Raw genomic sequence first — 15,335 nt, 5'->3', positions numbered from 1 at the left:
ACCGCCACAGCATCGGAGATACGGAATTACCGGCCAATCACTATAGCTGGCGGCGAGACTCACTCACTTGCTCACCTCATCTCACTCAAACCACCATCTACATCTGCTACATCTCACTCATCCGCATCTATATCTAAAAGACACGCCAGACAAAATCAGAGTAGGACCGCCAGTATCCCAAAGCTCACGATCTATCCGTTCGTACAGGAACTGCTTCTTTCGTCTCTAGCTCGTCGCGTGAAAACGAAAACATACCACTTCCTCTTTCTTCATTCTTCTGCTCTTTCGCTCTCTCGGTTCTGGTTCTGGCTCTGTTAAGGCTATCTCGGATTGTACAATTAGTATATCAATAGAAATAGGAAATAGTGAATGGATGCAGGTGAATATCTTTCTTCTTCGTTTTGTCATCATAACGAAGATCTGTGCTACAACATGTCTTTCGTTCGAAAGCAGATTATTCCACCATGTCACAATCGCAAGAACCAAATATGATGGATGATGGGTTCTCTTATGATCCGAATTACGATTACACTCAGGCATCCGGATCACAACCCTTAACGCAAGATTACAAGGACGATGTGAAGTTCGGTATGGACGGTATAGAGGAGGAAGAGGAGGAAGAAGAACCAATTAGTCAAGAAGATTATTGGACGGTGATCAATGCTTTCTTCGATGAGAAAGGCTTAGTGAGACAACAGTTGGAATCTTTCAATGAATTTATCGAAAATACAATGCAGGAGATTGTAGATGATAATTCAAAGATGACGATGGATCAGTTTTCTCAGTATACAGGTGTATCAGGTGATGAAACTGTACGTATTCCCCTAATCCCCTTCAAGTGCTCTAGACATGGCTGATAGAGCTGGATTGGATGAATCAATAGAAACGTTATGAGATTTCATTCGGACAGATTTACCTTGCTAGAGTCAATCATACGGAGATGGACGGTAGAACCAATATGCTTTTCCCTCAAGAAGCGCGTCTTAGAAATTTGACTTACTCAGCGCCGTTATACGTCGATATCAAGAAGAGAGTACTTCAAGCTTCTGGTGTAGATGATCCGATCGAAGCTGATTGGAGACCTGCTGTTGGATCTGATGGTTTACCTGAAGGAGTGGAGGAGGATAAGGCTTCTATAGGAAAGGTAAGTGTACCTAACTCATTTGTCAAAATCGCTTTTATTGAATGGGATCGAAGAAAGCTAAGTATTTATGATACTCAACAGGTCCCTGTCATGGTCAGATCCAATTTCTGTCTTCTTCACAACCTTCCGGATGACCAGTGTCACGATATCGGAGAATGTCATTACGATCAGGGAGGGTACTTCATCATTTCTGGTTCAGAGAAGGTATTAATCGCTCAAGAGAGGATGGCCACAAACCATGTCTTCGTCTTCTTAAAAGCTGCTCCTTCAAGATGGACCTATTTCGCAGAAATTAACAGTCAAAAGGAGAAAGGTGGAAAGGTAGCTGCTCATACGGAAGTCAGATTGTATCAGAAAGTACAAGGCCAGGTGAGTTGAAGGCCCTCTCAGGTTAAATTGTATGTTGCGCTAATAGCCATCATCAGTCCGGTGGTGTCATTCGTGTTTCTCTCCCCTACACCAAAGTCGACATCCCACTCGTTATTGTCTTCCGAGCCCTTGGTATCGTGCCCGACAGAGACGTCCTCAATCATATCTGTTTTGGTCCCAACGACGAAGCTTTGTTAGAATACCTCCAACCATCCATAGAAGAATCTTTCGCAGTTCAGGACAGAGAGACCGCTTTAGATTTCATAGGTAGAAGAGGTCAACATGAGAAAGCACCTAGGGCTCAGCGTCAACGAGCAGCGTTCGATATTCTTCACAAGGAGTTCCTACCTCACGTCTCGACTGCAGAAGGTTTCGAGTCGAAGAAAGCATACTTCCTCGGTTATATGGTACATAGGTTGATTTCAGCCGCGATGGGTAGAAAGGAGCTAGATGATCGAGATCATTTCGGTAATAAACGATTGGATTTGGCTGGACCACTGATGGCCGAGATGTTCGGTCATATGTTCTCCAAGCTCAGGGAAGATATGTTAAGGTATTTGAAGAAGGTGAGTCGACTCGTCACCGAAAGCATGATTTAAGCTGACTCTGTTTCTAGTGTGTTGAGACCAACAAACCTTTCCAGCTGAACACTGCTATTCGCCCGAACAGTATCACAGATGGTCTTAAGTACGCCCTCGCCACTGGTAATTGGGGTAAACGAGGGAATACTCGAGCGGGTGTATCCCAAGTGCTCAATCGATATACTTTCGCCTCCACACTTTCTCACTTGCGACGTACCAACACTCCTATCGGTCGTGATTCTAAAGCAGCCAAGCCTCGTCAATTGCATAACACCCATTGGGGAATGGTTTGTCCCGCTGAGACTCCCGAAGGAGCTGCATGTGGTCTGGTCAAGAATCTCGCCCTTATGTCGTACATTTCAGTCGGTTCTTACTCCGCTCCAGTGATGGAGTTTTTGGAAGAATGGGGTCTAGAAGAGTTGAACGAGTATCAGCATGCACCTCAGGCGACGAAGATCTTCGTCAACGGTGTTTGGATGGGTATTCACCGAGATGCTCCAACATTACATTCCAACTTGTTACAGATGCGACGGGGTGGTCAACTCAAGCATGAAGTGTCGATAGTCAGAGATATCAGAGAAAGGGAGTTGAGATTGTATACAGATGCTGGTAGAGTGTGTCGACCGTTATTCATCGTCGATCACCCCACACAATCACTTCGACTCAAGAGGGAACATATCGATCGATTGGAAGAAGCTGGAGAACAAGGTGCATTGGCAGGGGCTTGGGATCAGTTGTTATCAGAAGGTATCATCGAATATGTAGATGCCGCTGAAGAGGAGACCATCCTCATTGCAATGACTTCGGAAGATCTAGAAAACGCAAGGAGGAAGAACAGTAAAGAGGAACTGGTGAAAGATAGAGCAGCACATGATTTCGAATCTTTCGATCCGACTGCTAGAATCAAGAGTACCGTGTTTAGTAAACAGTATACCCATATGGAGATTCACCCTAGTATGATTTTGGGTGTTTGTGCTAGTATCGTACCTTTCCCCGACCACAATCAATCTCCTCGTAACACCTATCAATCTGCGATGGGTAAACAAGCTATGGGAGTTTTCCTTACCAACTACCAACTTCGTATGGACACTATGGCCAATATCCTCTACTACCCTCAGAAACCACTCGCTACTACTCGATCTATGGAATACCTAAAATTCTCTGAACTTCCCGCTGGTCAAAATGCCATTGTCGCTATTATGTGTTACTCTGGTTACAACCAGGAAGATTCCGTCATCATGAATCAATCATCAATCGACAGAGGTCTTTTCCGTTCGCTATATTATCGATCGTACACTGATACTGAGAAGATGAAAGGTATGATCAAAGCTGAAACTATCGAAAAGCCGGATAGGAATGAGACCTTGAGAATGAAACATGGATCAAGTGATAGATATGCTAAATTAGATGTGGATGGCTTGGTCAGTCCAGCAACCAATATCAACGGAGATGATATCTTGATTGGTAAGACTGCGCCATTACCTGAAGAAAGTGAAGAGCTCGGTCAGAGGACGCAAATGCATCAAAAGAGGGATATCTCGACACCACTCAAGAGTACAGAACAAGGTGTTGTCGATCAGGTCATGCTTACTACGAACGGAGAAGGGCATAAATTCGTAAAGATTAGAGTCAGATCAACACGAGTACCCCAAATCGGTGACAAGTTCGCTTCTCGACATGGGCAAAAGGGTACCATTGGTATCACATATCGACAAGAGGATATGCCATTCAGTGCGGAAGGTTTAGTTCCAGATATCATTATCAACCCTCATGCCATTCCATCCCGAATGACAATTGGACATTTGGTCGAAGCGTTATTATCAAAAGTATCAACTTTGACTGGATCCGAAGGTGATGCTACACCCTTCACTGAATTGACCGTCGAAGCGGTATCGAAAGTCTTACGATCGAAGGGATATCATTCCAGAGGATTTGAAGTGTTGTACCATGGACATACGGGTAAAAAATTACAGGCTCAAGTTTATTTCGGTCCGACATATTATCAACGATTGAAACATATGGTCGATGATAAGATTCATGCTAGAGCTCGTGGACCCCTTCAGATCCTCACGAGACAACCTGTAGAAGGTAGAAGTAGAGATGGTGGATTGAGATTCGGTGAGATGGAAAGGGATTGTATGATCTCACATGGTATTGCTGGGTTCTTGAAGGAGAGGATGTATGGTGAGTATACACAGTCAAGGTTCAGTCTCCCTGACCCAGCTTGAGGAGAAGGGATTTTCAAGCTGACAATTTAAATGGATACGTGTAGACTCATCTGATGCCTTCCGTATACACGTCTGTGATATCTGTGGTCTAATGGCAGTAGCCAACTTGAAGAAACAAGAATTCCACTGTTCCGTTTGTAGGAATTCCACGCAAATCTCACAGGTCTACATACCTTACGCGGCGAAATTGTTGTTCCAGGAGCTTCAAGCTATGAATATAGCGTGAGTCATCTTCCCCTGGTTAAACAGATTGCTTCATTTTCACCGTCTTTTGTCTCTTATTGTCTTTTTGTCTTGTTACTCTTGGCCCCTCTCTTTCTTTGTTCTACAAAATCAAGGAACAGAGGTCCGGGGGTACAATTAAAAGATGGACCCAGCTGACATGTGATTGTATCGGACCTGATTAGGTGCCGAATGTACGGTGAGAGTGATTAAGCCCGTAATGTGATGTACCGTGTTATGTCATCGAAGGAAGAGAAGAGAGAAGGACGTGAGCGTGCTGTCATGTCCTTGGGTATCATGCATATATAAAATGTAAAAGCAATAATACTCTTCCTTGCTCGAGGGAACAAAAGGACTGAGAGTTATGTCCGAACCGAATAACTGATCGAATGGCAGAGCAAGGGTATCACAGGTCGATGGCGGACTTCTCACCACTCATTTCCGAGGAATGTATAAGGCACTACTTGCATGACATGTAGGGCAAATTCCCAATTGAATGTATGAACTTTATTCCTGACCTTCCTAAGAAGCTGGCTACTACATGAAAGAATTGTTATTATTCGTCATGGTAGTACGCCAATACCCTGAGGTGATGACGAAATATAGTCGAGTGCAATATTTTGCTTTGTTCTCATTTTATGCTTGTTCAATTAATTGGATGGACGTTCCTGACTCGACTTGAGGAATGTGAGATGGAGTGGGGAGGGGTGGCAGTGCCAGACAGGGAAGCCAAGTTTCACGGGAGGGTTCCGGACTAGACGCTATACTGACTATGTATTGATATGTGCGAAAACGAACATAGAGAAAGTGATGAAAGGAGAGGAGGATAAGGGGGACATAAGATACGATGCGATGTGATGATCTACATATTTTCGGACATATCCTCTCCGTCAGATCAATTAATCGTGCTATTGGGGAGTCGTAGGCTGAATGCTGGAGAAGTTTTTTTGGGCTTATGTAGGACTTGTAGTCATATCTCTTCCTCTGAACCTTGGAGTAGCTGAGTAGGATCCTTCAGATGATATCATCATACACAAGGCTCGTGCTCTTGCCCACCATTTTGAAGTGATACATACTCCTTTTTCATCCTTGACCTGATCATATGATTTGACTGTCCATGTACAGACACATGTAGTACGTACCCACCTACATTTTCACCTATTTTACCAGTGCAGTATTTTCCGACAATTAGGACCAATAAAACCAAACGACGCATATACATAAAAGGTATCATAGAGTAAGGCAGACAGTGCTGTGGAAAGTGGGGGACAAGTTCAGTTAGTTTTATAGGACAGATCTCGGATCTCGATTTGGTAATCTGTTTTCGTTTTCGTTCTTCACCTCGTTCTCTTCTTCTTTACCTGTCCATACCTTGTTTTCACCATCATTGTCACATGCAAATAAAGAGGCATCAGCCTTCTTTCCCACCTTCACTCCCAAATTCCCAAATTCCTTTCGCAATGCCATTCAACTCGCGACTCTCGACTATACTGCAACCAAAACCGATTTGCAGTCGTCCCTCGGCAGATGACCTCTTCGCACATCCTATCTAATCGCATGATTCCAACAATCTATGACCGACGCATCCAGTCCCATAGAACCACCACGCAAATCAGTACCTCCCTTCATTCACCTGCCTCGACATCATGGTCCGTCCCATTCAATACCTTCACTCAACCCCCTCGCGAGGCTCCCTGCACATTCAGATTGATTGCGGTACCGATAACACAACCATATAGATGGACTGGTGGATAATATAACGGATAACCGGTCGAAGTTCGTAGATGTTCACTTCGAGGAGATAATTAAAGTTAGGATTTGAGCTGGACACAGATGGTAAGTCACGTCTTCGAATCAATTCCTCAATATGCTCCTTTTTCTCATCATCTCTCCTATCTGCATTTGTCTCCACACATCACGAAATCATATCTTGTGTGCAAGTACTATGCTATCACATGCAGACAATCTCTTTGCCACTGTATCACCTTCCAGAATGTCTCGGTTGATTCGAAAGTACGTTCGGTTTTGTTTGGTCTGAGACACTTATCCACTCCTTCTCCTCGGCGTAACCAAAGAGATTTATTTTCTACTTCGGCTTGTGTAGATCTCCTTCTTTATAAGTTCTTGCTGTATATAGAACCCTTCTTGACTTTTCTTCGATTCGGTGAAGAATGCATCCCCCCATCTAAGACATGCTTTTCGCGTTGAGATTTCGTTTTCAGGCGACTCGATATCGTACCATATTTCATTAACAGATTTATCCTCTACTTCACCTCTCAATCCGCTGGTTAGAACTTTCAGGTATTCATCGTCTTGCGGACTCTTTCTCTTCTCTTCTTCTTTCAGGGTAGATCAGTCGACAGGATAGGTAGATCAGTCGACAGCCAGATAGGTAGATCAGTCGACAGCCAAATCTTGTTGTTCTTCTCGTTGACTGCCGTGTCACTTCCTCCCTCATGCGAATGGAGCAACAGAGCTATGGTGTATTGTTGTAGGTACATAACGTCGTGATAGACAAGGAGCCTTTTCTCCATTTGCATCATTAATGACCTTGACCCGTTATCAGAAAATTGATGGACAACTTTGTCTCATGATGGCGTCATAGGAGCACTGTCCTTACACATGAGTCATGCATTCATAAGTCATCTGCTTCCTCAAGCTACAGCATTGCTATCATCAGAAGAGCAAGCCTCCCACTGCTAGCTGTTTACTTCTCTTGTGAGATGTCGTGGATACAGGTCTTGTCCTATGCTTACCTTGTGCACTGTGATCCAACGTTCCTTCTTCAAATCCTCATACTGCAGGTCCAACCTATTTATATATTGCTGCTCTTGTCCAGAACAGCACATGATCAAGCGAAAACTTCGTAAGATCCTCCCCCTCTTCATCATCTTCATCATCTGATACCTAGATGCCGAAAAGTTCTTGATGAGTCATCAAGTAGTATCTAATCTTCAAAGGGTTACTCCTATTTCCGAGACCTGTATGTTCCATCTCGGCATCGATCTCGATAAAGGTTAAAAAACCAGAATCCCGTATGGTGTCCTACCGCGATGCTATCAATAGATTTGATGCGTCCTATAGACCAGCAACCATCGGCTTATCACATGGGCTTCATCGCTTAAGTGAATGAGAAGTCTAAACCTAATGGTCAAGCTCAAGCAGCAGACAGGCATACGACCTGACCTGCGCTGTCCTGCGCCATCGTGTCTTCTACCGACTCGACGATCATTGTCATTCCCATTCATCACAAGAAATAGTACGTACGTATCGATACTTCCAACAGGGACAGAGGATTCCAGAAAACACCAAGTAGGTACCAGACCAACATCTCACCAACTTAATCTAAGTTTGGTGTTTTCTTTGGTGGATGCTGCGGACTATACCCGTGTTTCTGATGTTACGCAGATCGAATCATACGTACCTTTCCGACCATTGCTACTTTCTCACTCCTCTGATTCGATCTGCAACCCATCCATCTTTCATTATCCATTTTTGTTATTCGATCTGTTGGATTATAGATTTTCTTGCTATTCATTTTCACTTTTCCACTCGTAATCAATTTTAGTCATATAAGCTCTAATTCTTCTTATGGCATCCAGGGTAAGAACGACCATTAAGAAGTAACGGTAACGTAATTGTACATTGGATCTCAAGGAATGTGGCGATACTGGTACGGTACTGGTACTACATATACTGTATGGTGAGTATTGGTGACACTTGCAAAAAGTGGTGATGATGAACTTATTCTTGTGATACACAAACGCTTAGACCTCTTTTTTTTAACGGAGAAGACTGATTTTGTACTTTCTACGACTTTCATCTATTCTCTCTCCCTGCTTTCCTTCGATCACTTTGACAGCACTTGACGTGCTGATCACGTCCCTCTTCGTCTCGACATCAGCCAAACCGCACGCCTCGACATCCTCATCTACCTCAAGGCACTCCGACAGAAGGGCTTAAAGGCCTTTTATCGACCATAAGGGGCCTTCAAGCTTCATCCCCCCCTTCTCTCAGTTTTTTTTTTCCTGACCTACTTATGAGAAGGTCTCAGGCTGCACCAAACCCCATCTCAACCATCCACCGTACATGGGAATAGGTCAACTTGTCACATGAATCAAATCACCATTCAATCGAAACATTCCTCTCTTATGGACGAACTCATGACAAGAATTCTGATTTTGACAGACGGATTTGAGAATTCGACGCATTATAAGATATTAATACTAGGAATATAACTTAAGCTCTTTAGCTTCTCACCCAGCATCGCCCGCTTTCATCTATACATCATATCGGACACGACCGTATTCCAGTGGCAGTGTCGTATCATATTCAACAACATACTGAACGTTCAGGAATACACTAACACCTTTCAATCCGACATTGTATCACCTCCAGAAATTCAAAAATGGACGATAATATACCGCTGAAAAAGCGGAAGAGTAAATACGAGAGGGTAGAATCAAAGGAGAAGACACTGGTATGGGTGAGTCTAAATTGACTTAACAGGGCTCTTTACATACAGAGAGTCATTCATCTGCTTCGTTGTACAGATACAACGAACCGATTGTATGAACTGTATTGACTTGCATCACTCTCTTTTCATCTGCTGGATCATATTGCTCACGTTGTTTTGCTGTGTTTTGTAGATACGAGAAATCAATAGTTTTAACGCAGATGGTCAAGCCACCCTATCACCTCCTCAAGGCCCATATATGTTAGAACTTCATCTACCTCTTTCGTTGCTGTTTGATGCCTGGGAGAACGAACGAAAGAAGGATGTACCGTTTTCTTCTTGGTTGTGAGTTCAAAGTCGTCTCAGTGATCAAGTTAGCCATTGACTGAGAACAGACTAATGTCGCGTATTGATTCTCTAGCTACGCCCGATATCCATATAACCATCCTACACCATCCCAGAAACCACCAGAAGGACAGAACGAGCCTCAGCAACTTAGTGGAGAACATGTTAGTGACATCCTACTCTCTAACACCGTTCTGAGAACCTTAGCAGTATGGTTTATCTTCCCTTGCAAGGGGTTGATGTGTCTTGAATATATTCGTGTCTCTCATACTGACTGCCAAGACTTGTCTTTTTCGCAGACTCCATATACTGTCAATCTCCAGAACGGAACCACTATATTCGCCAGGAATTTGGTCATCTTACCTAGACCTATAATAGAGCCGCAGTCGCCTATCGGATCACGTAGAGGCTCCACCCCACTGCCTTATATCCCTCAGACGGAAACTGTGTTCAAACCTCTGTCGCCTACCGCATCGGTTTCTAGCTCCAGAAGAGAGAGGGACAGGGATCAATACGATCATCGGGACAGGTATAAGATGATGGATGGGGATGATCATAGAGATGGAGAACCGGATGGGCATTCAGGATGATACCCTCACAAAAGAGGGAAAAAACGGACGTGATCAGAAATCCGGGAGAAAAAAGAGCATTACGAGTGAGGGTCTGGTATAGTAGGAGGATTAAGGTGTGAAGAAAAAGGGATAAGGATCATTGCATAGATGTGTTTTTTTTTAAGGAGAATACGGTTCATCTTGGTTTTGACGATACATATATTGGTAATTTCCATTACATCACATACTGTAAAATTACATTCATAGTGAACATGTTCTCTGTTCATTTCCTTTGGGTAATTTGGTTTATTCACCTGTGGGACTAATTTTCATAATGAAACAAAATCGTAACATGTGTATGCATTTATTTTCTCTGTACATGTTATATGTCTTCTTTCCCCGTCTAACCATCTCAACTCGTGACGATCATTCAAAGCCTAAAGGGAGGATCGTTAAAGGGATATTGTGTACTCGACACCAGGCGTACCATCGCTTCCGCGCCTCTGTGTGCAGTACATGGATTGGCATGTAGCAGTCAGATAGACTATTATTCACCTAGTCTCTGATTGCAGAACAGTGGTGGGTTATAGGCGAAGCTGAGTCAACAGGAGCACAAGCTCTATACCTTTCGCTCTATCTCCGATTATTATTGGCCTGTCAGCGCTCCCGCGTGTCGTTCTGAGGATCCAATCCTGTGGTATGCAGAACCAACACGAGAGTGGCGGAAAGAAATTGATCTTGAGTTCCAATTATTCAAGAATTCACGTATTTCGGCCTCATATGCAGGATCCAGGTAAGAGACATCGGAAGATACAGTGTAAAGGGTAGTTTTACACTTCACGATAGGAATAGAATCATCCTTATTGAAACAGTCGTCGTACTCTTCTTTCTCGTCCTTGCCTTTTGCTGTTGCTGTGCTGAAGGAGAGACTGCCTTCGGTCAGTCGGTCGGTCCATGATGCCATACACGCTTTACACGTCCTTTGGAAAGATGACCGTGCGTCTGAGGATATTGATGGTGGTAATTCTGATTACTTTGCGGTACACAGTACATGGTCACACAGTTATCTGCCCGGTTAGATCATGCAGAACATTGATGGAATTAGTCTAGATGACGTGTACGTGTCGAGTCGATCACTATAATCACATGTTGATACCATGACCATTTCAGTCTATCATGCATATAAAGGAACGTACCATTCTCCTTCTTTTCGTTTCATCCTTTTTATCTTTCTTTCTTCATCCGTCTTATTCAACCTGTCACACATCCCTCCAACATACTTAATAGGATCATATATCACTTAGAATAGATCATAATGGGTGAAATTCATCTCGAAGTCCAAATTGAAGTGAGCTCTCACCGTGCATTCAATGTAACATCTTCGTCGATTGTTTGCCACCCGCTGACTTGACTTGATTGATGCTTTAGATCCACGAGCATCACAAAGAGCTCCATATCCTTGGAGGGGATCATAACAAGCCTTCCACCTATTCTACCGTCATGGCGTGGGATCAAGAGTTCGGTGTCATCTTCAAGAGATGGCATGATGAGAATGACAAAAAGGAACCTCTCGAATGTTACGAGTGAGTTCGACTATCCTTTCGAGCTTCAGTTTCTTTCTTGCATCTTTCCCTAATGTGGTGCTAAGCTGACGCTGACTCTGCTTGAATGGACAGGTTCATCTTCTATCCTCTTGGTAGCCCCCACCCTATTCCCGATGGCTTCGGTCCTGGTCCGGTCAATAACCCAGTCATCGTCAAGCCTGAGGACGTAAGTGATGTCTAATATCCCTTCATCACACTTCTCCTCTTGATGTTAATTCGCGCTCTAGCTGATACTTTCTCCTCCCCTAGTCCCCCAAATCCCTTGGGCTCTCCAACACCATTCCCCTCTGGGTTAAGAACAACCACCACCATCACCAGCACCACGAGGAGTATTCCAAAACTGATGCCTAGGTCGACGTTTCCATCGGTCTACCTCGACTAGGTTTGTTGAAGCTCCGTGGGCGATGAACTTATCTGGGTAATCTGGTAGACTGGAGTATGAAGATTGCGTAGTTGTATATAGCGAGTTATGCAGATATATCGTCGAAGTAATGCTCTGGACGTCCATCAGCTGATCAAGAGACCAAATATATAGGAGCAAGGATTGACAGTGCTTACCTCTCATCACTGGACTCTGTCTTTCTTCCTACATCTCGCGGGTCGTCTGAGTCGTTATCTAGCGTACCACTGCTTCATGCGTGCTTCAACAGACGAGTGACTGAACAACTTGGAGAAGAAACCCGTGACGATGTCAACAAAATATATCAACCAGACCGGCCAAGAAAGAAAATGCTCGATCTTGGTAAGGAACGCTCTAGATCGTCCTCCAAATCAGCAGACTTGCGTGAGATCTCACCCCTTTACATCTCTCAGTATACATACATACGAGAGCCACATCTACAAGTCTGTGAGATTGCCAATACGGGACTTTGCTATTTCCACCAATCACAAATCATCACGAGAAATACTTCCACCTTATGCCGACTATACTACGATCTCACTTCTTTGACATCAGCATGATGACTTTTCCTTCGTCCATTTTTGTCTTTGTTCCTTCTCGTTCACATTTCCCTTATTGGAAAAGATCGCCTCAATTGATTAGTCATCATCCGTGCGTAACCACATTCCTCGTACAGCACGTATAGCATACACGTAAACATTCCTCAGAACTCTGAAGGGCCTAAGGGCATGTGATTGGTGATTTTTGTAAGAGGTCTCTCGGATATTTATTTGATTGGTGAACCTTATTTCTGAGCTGACGTGATGGAGGAGTGGCACTTCTGCTAGTCTCTGTATGAACGGAATGCTTCGTCATGACATCCCTCATTTCTGCATGAGAATCAATACTTTTGTATATGTTCATATCATGTCAAAGTCATTCTAAGCGACTCATAAATTATCACTCTCCCTACTGTCTTCAGACTGAGAAACAGAATCAAGAGCCCCTTGAAGTATATGGCCATGTCGGAATCGGATCATATGGAAATTACGGTAAGTCCAACATTTATTCTCCTGCGCTACCGACTTCTGCTCAACAGATATGAGAAGTTTAGGGTTCAGATGAAGATACTTCCCATTGTGCTGATATATCGGTAAATATGTATACCTTAGGTACTCGAACTTAGGCCTGATGAAGATGGAGGAATGATAATTGGTCCGTCCAGATCGATAAGCGTAGGTGTACAGGAGAAGCTAGGTGATGTGTTCGAGAGAACACATGGACAGGTGGGGATTAAGGCACCCCTCGAAGATCTAGAGTAAGTCAGCCTTACATTGTTAAACAAAAATGAACCCGAGAAGGCGAAAAATAGAGACAGGTCGAAAAAGTGACAGGATGGGCAAAGCTGAATTGTAGGATACTGTATTCATAGATGGGTAGAATTTCCTTTTGGAGAACCTATACCGTCAACAGATAAAGAAGAGGGATCAGGTGGCGTACGTGTGCCAGCTACATTGCATTCTCATCAGGTGAATACATCCATCATTCAGCATCTTTCACTCTTCCTTGGCCTTCCTTTTTGCTGTGCTTGAAAGGTGATCTGATTGTCGTTCGGATAATTCCAGACACCCGAATCGTTACGTTGGAAAAGTGGAGTGAGGATTTATTATAAACGTAAAACAGATAAGATAGACTATTTCAAGGCACCGAAAGGCCGATGATACGGTATGTATGACATCCAGATATCGGATTTGTGAGTGACAATCCTAAGTAGATAGTAATACCATTGAAGTGGTATAAGAGGGATTTCTAGTTCCACTAACACTTTAGCCTATTCGTTCCAGTGTATTCGTGTAAATACATACATCAAGGACGTTGAACATATATATTTGACATATGTACGGTGTAATCACAAACTAACCATTCTCCTCTTCGCTGAATACGCATCACCCGATACAATACTGTTAGTCTTGTTTCGGAAACCGATGATATCTGTATGTCGGAACACCGAATCCAGTCAACTGATAGCCGATACGTCATCGAATAAGTCAAAATCACTTCTGAGAGGTCTGTGCGCTGAGTATTCCACACAGATTTCAAATATCCTTGGACGAATGTTAATGTTTCAGGGCTCAAAGGCAGAAATTGATACCAGGACATGGAATGATCAGCAGGCACCGACTACCAACAGTGAAACTGGGGTTTCTCAGAATACCATGTAGAATCATGAATCAGAGTTTGAGAGGATAGATAAACGAGCTAACCCTCCTTTATCATTTCTCCTGATCTTTTCTGACTTCCTCTCGTCTTTCCCCTTCCTTACCATTATTCTAATGTCACTGACCCTCCTTTGAAGAAGTAAAACGTTCAAAATCAGCTGACAACTCGGTATAAAGGGGTCTAAAGAGAATGATCAGCATTTTTTATCATGATGGATATGACGTTTAGGGTATCAAAGACGAGAGTACCTCGAGAGATTTGGTCACCGTCTTGGTCCTCTTCGAGTCTATGGTTGTCCGAGACCGAGGTATCTGAAAGGTATATAAACCCCCTCATCCCAACCTTCGAGATCACTTTTTCTTCTTTCTCTTTCCTTTCTTCACCAACAAAAATAAGAAATCTAAAACACTTAAAACTTCTCAAATCAAAATCAAAACCCAACTCAACAAACTTTACAAGATGTCTTCCAACCGAGAAATCAGCGTCACTGTGAGTATAACGTATCTCTTACTCAACATTCCTCATCCCACACTTCAACCCATATCGAAAATCACTTCACCTTCACAAATATCTTAGGATGTGTGAGACTATATATACTCTTCTATCATTTATGACAGAAGATACAAAATACAACCTTCGTTCTCTTCACTCCTGTCTACTGCACATACATACAGTATGCTGACCATCCCTCACTCATCTCAGCTCTACGAAATCAAACGAGTCGAGAACGGTCGACCTGTCTGCGACAACAGACCTTTCAAGTCTACCATCCAAATGAACGAGAAGCTCGAAACCCTCTTCCAAAAATGGCAAAAAGACAGAGAACCCGAGACTCCTCTTAAAGAGTTCGAGTAGGTTTATTCTTATTCTCATGATTGTCATTGTTCCACTTCCTTACATTCATCATTGATCGAGATCATGGCTGATATGAACTCTCCTTCTCCTACTTAGATTCCTCCTCTACCGACGACGAAACGATGAACCAGGACACGGCGGTATGACCTCTGGTGGTCCAGATTCCGGTAAAGGAGTCATCAGACTCAGAGGTGATCAAGTAAGTCTTCCTCAACTTGGATTATAAAATCATAAAGCAAGACGAAGCTGACATGACTTCACTTCGTCAGACTCCCGAACAAGTCCACATGCAAGACAACGCTCGAATCTATGTCAAGAGAGAGAACCTCCAATGCGACGTTGAGGAGGAACCTCAAATGGCTTAGGTCCTCCCTGACTCAG

At 43.5% G+C, this 15,335-nt stretch overlaps 5 protein-coding genes across 5 annotated transcripts; all 5 read left to right on the top strand.

The window, feature by feature from the left end:
- Positions 1-464: 464 nt before the first annotated feature.
- On the top strand, positions 465-4,757 carry L199_004002 (DNA-directed RNA polymerase II subunit RPB2; the record flags this gene model as incomplete). Its single annotated transcript, XM_064889730.1, has 7 exons — positions 465-812; positions 884-1,144; positions 1,226-1,513; positions 1,570-2,079; positions 2,130-4,278; positions 4,367-4,544; positions 4,730-4,757. The coding sequence occupies 7 exons, from the start codon at positions 465-467 to the stop codon at positions 4,755-4,757; spliced, it is 3,762 nt and encodes a 1,253-aa protein (XP_064745802.1).
- Positions 4,758-8,952: 4,195 nt separating this feature from the next.
- L199_004001 (uncharacterized protein) lies at positions 8,953-9,935 on the top strand (the record flags this gene model as incomplete). Its single annotated transcript, XM_064889729.1, has 4 exons — positions 8,953-9,030; positions 9,194-9,345; positions 9,422-9,509; positions 9,645-9,935. The coding sequence occupies 4 exons, from the start codon at positions 8,953-8,955 to the stop codon at positions 9,933-9,935; spliced, it is 609 nt and encodes a 202-aa protein (XP_064745801.1).
- Positions 9,936-11,211: 1,276 nt separating this feature from the next.
- Positions 11,212-11,851, top strand: L199_004000 (uncharacterized protein; the record flags this gene model as incomplete). The annotated part of the gene is made up of 4 exons (XM_064889728.1): positions 11,212-11,244; positions 11,325-11,479; positions 11,573-11,666; positions 11,750-11,851. 4 exons carry the CDS (start codon positions 11,212-11,214, stop codon positions 11,849-11,851), a joined length of 384 nt encoding a protein of 127 aa, XP_064745800.1.
- Positions 11,852-12,901: 1,050 nt separating this feature from the next.
- L199_003999 (uncharacterized protein) lies at positions 12,902-13,600 on the top strand (the record flags this gene model as incomplete). The annotated part of the gene is made up of 4 exons (XM_064889727.1): positions 12,902-12,931; positions 13,052-13,197; positions 13,312-13,408; positions 13,505-13,600. The coding sequence occupies 4 exons, from the start codon at positions 12,902-12,904 to the stop codon at positions 13,598-13,600; spliced, it is 369 nt and encodes a 122-aa protein (XP_064745799.1).
- A 958-nt stretch (positions 13,601-14,558) lies between these two features.
- Positions 14,559-15,319, top strand: L199_003998 (uncharacterized protein; the record flags this gene model as incomplete). Its single annotated transcript, XM_064889726.1, has 4 exons — positions 14,559-14,588; positions 14,802-14,950; positions 15,051-15,153; positions 15,224-15,319. The coding sequence occupies 4 exons, from the start codon at positions 14,559-14,561 to the stop codon at positions 15,317-15,319; spliced, it is 378 nt and encodes a 125-aa protein (XP_064745798.1).
- Positions 15,320-15,335: the final 16 nt, after the last annotated feature.

The sequence above is a fragment of the Kwoniella botswanensis genome, chromosome 1 (assembly GCF_036426115.1).
Source record: "Kwoniella botswanensis chromosome 1, complete sequence".
Lineage (NCBI taxonomy): Eukaryota > Fungi > Basidiomycota > Tremellomycetes > Tremellales > Cryptococcaceae > Kwoniella > Kwoniella botswanensis.
This window is presented reverse-complemented; position numbering and strand designations above follow the sequence as displayed.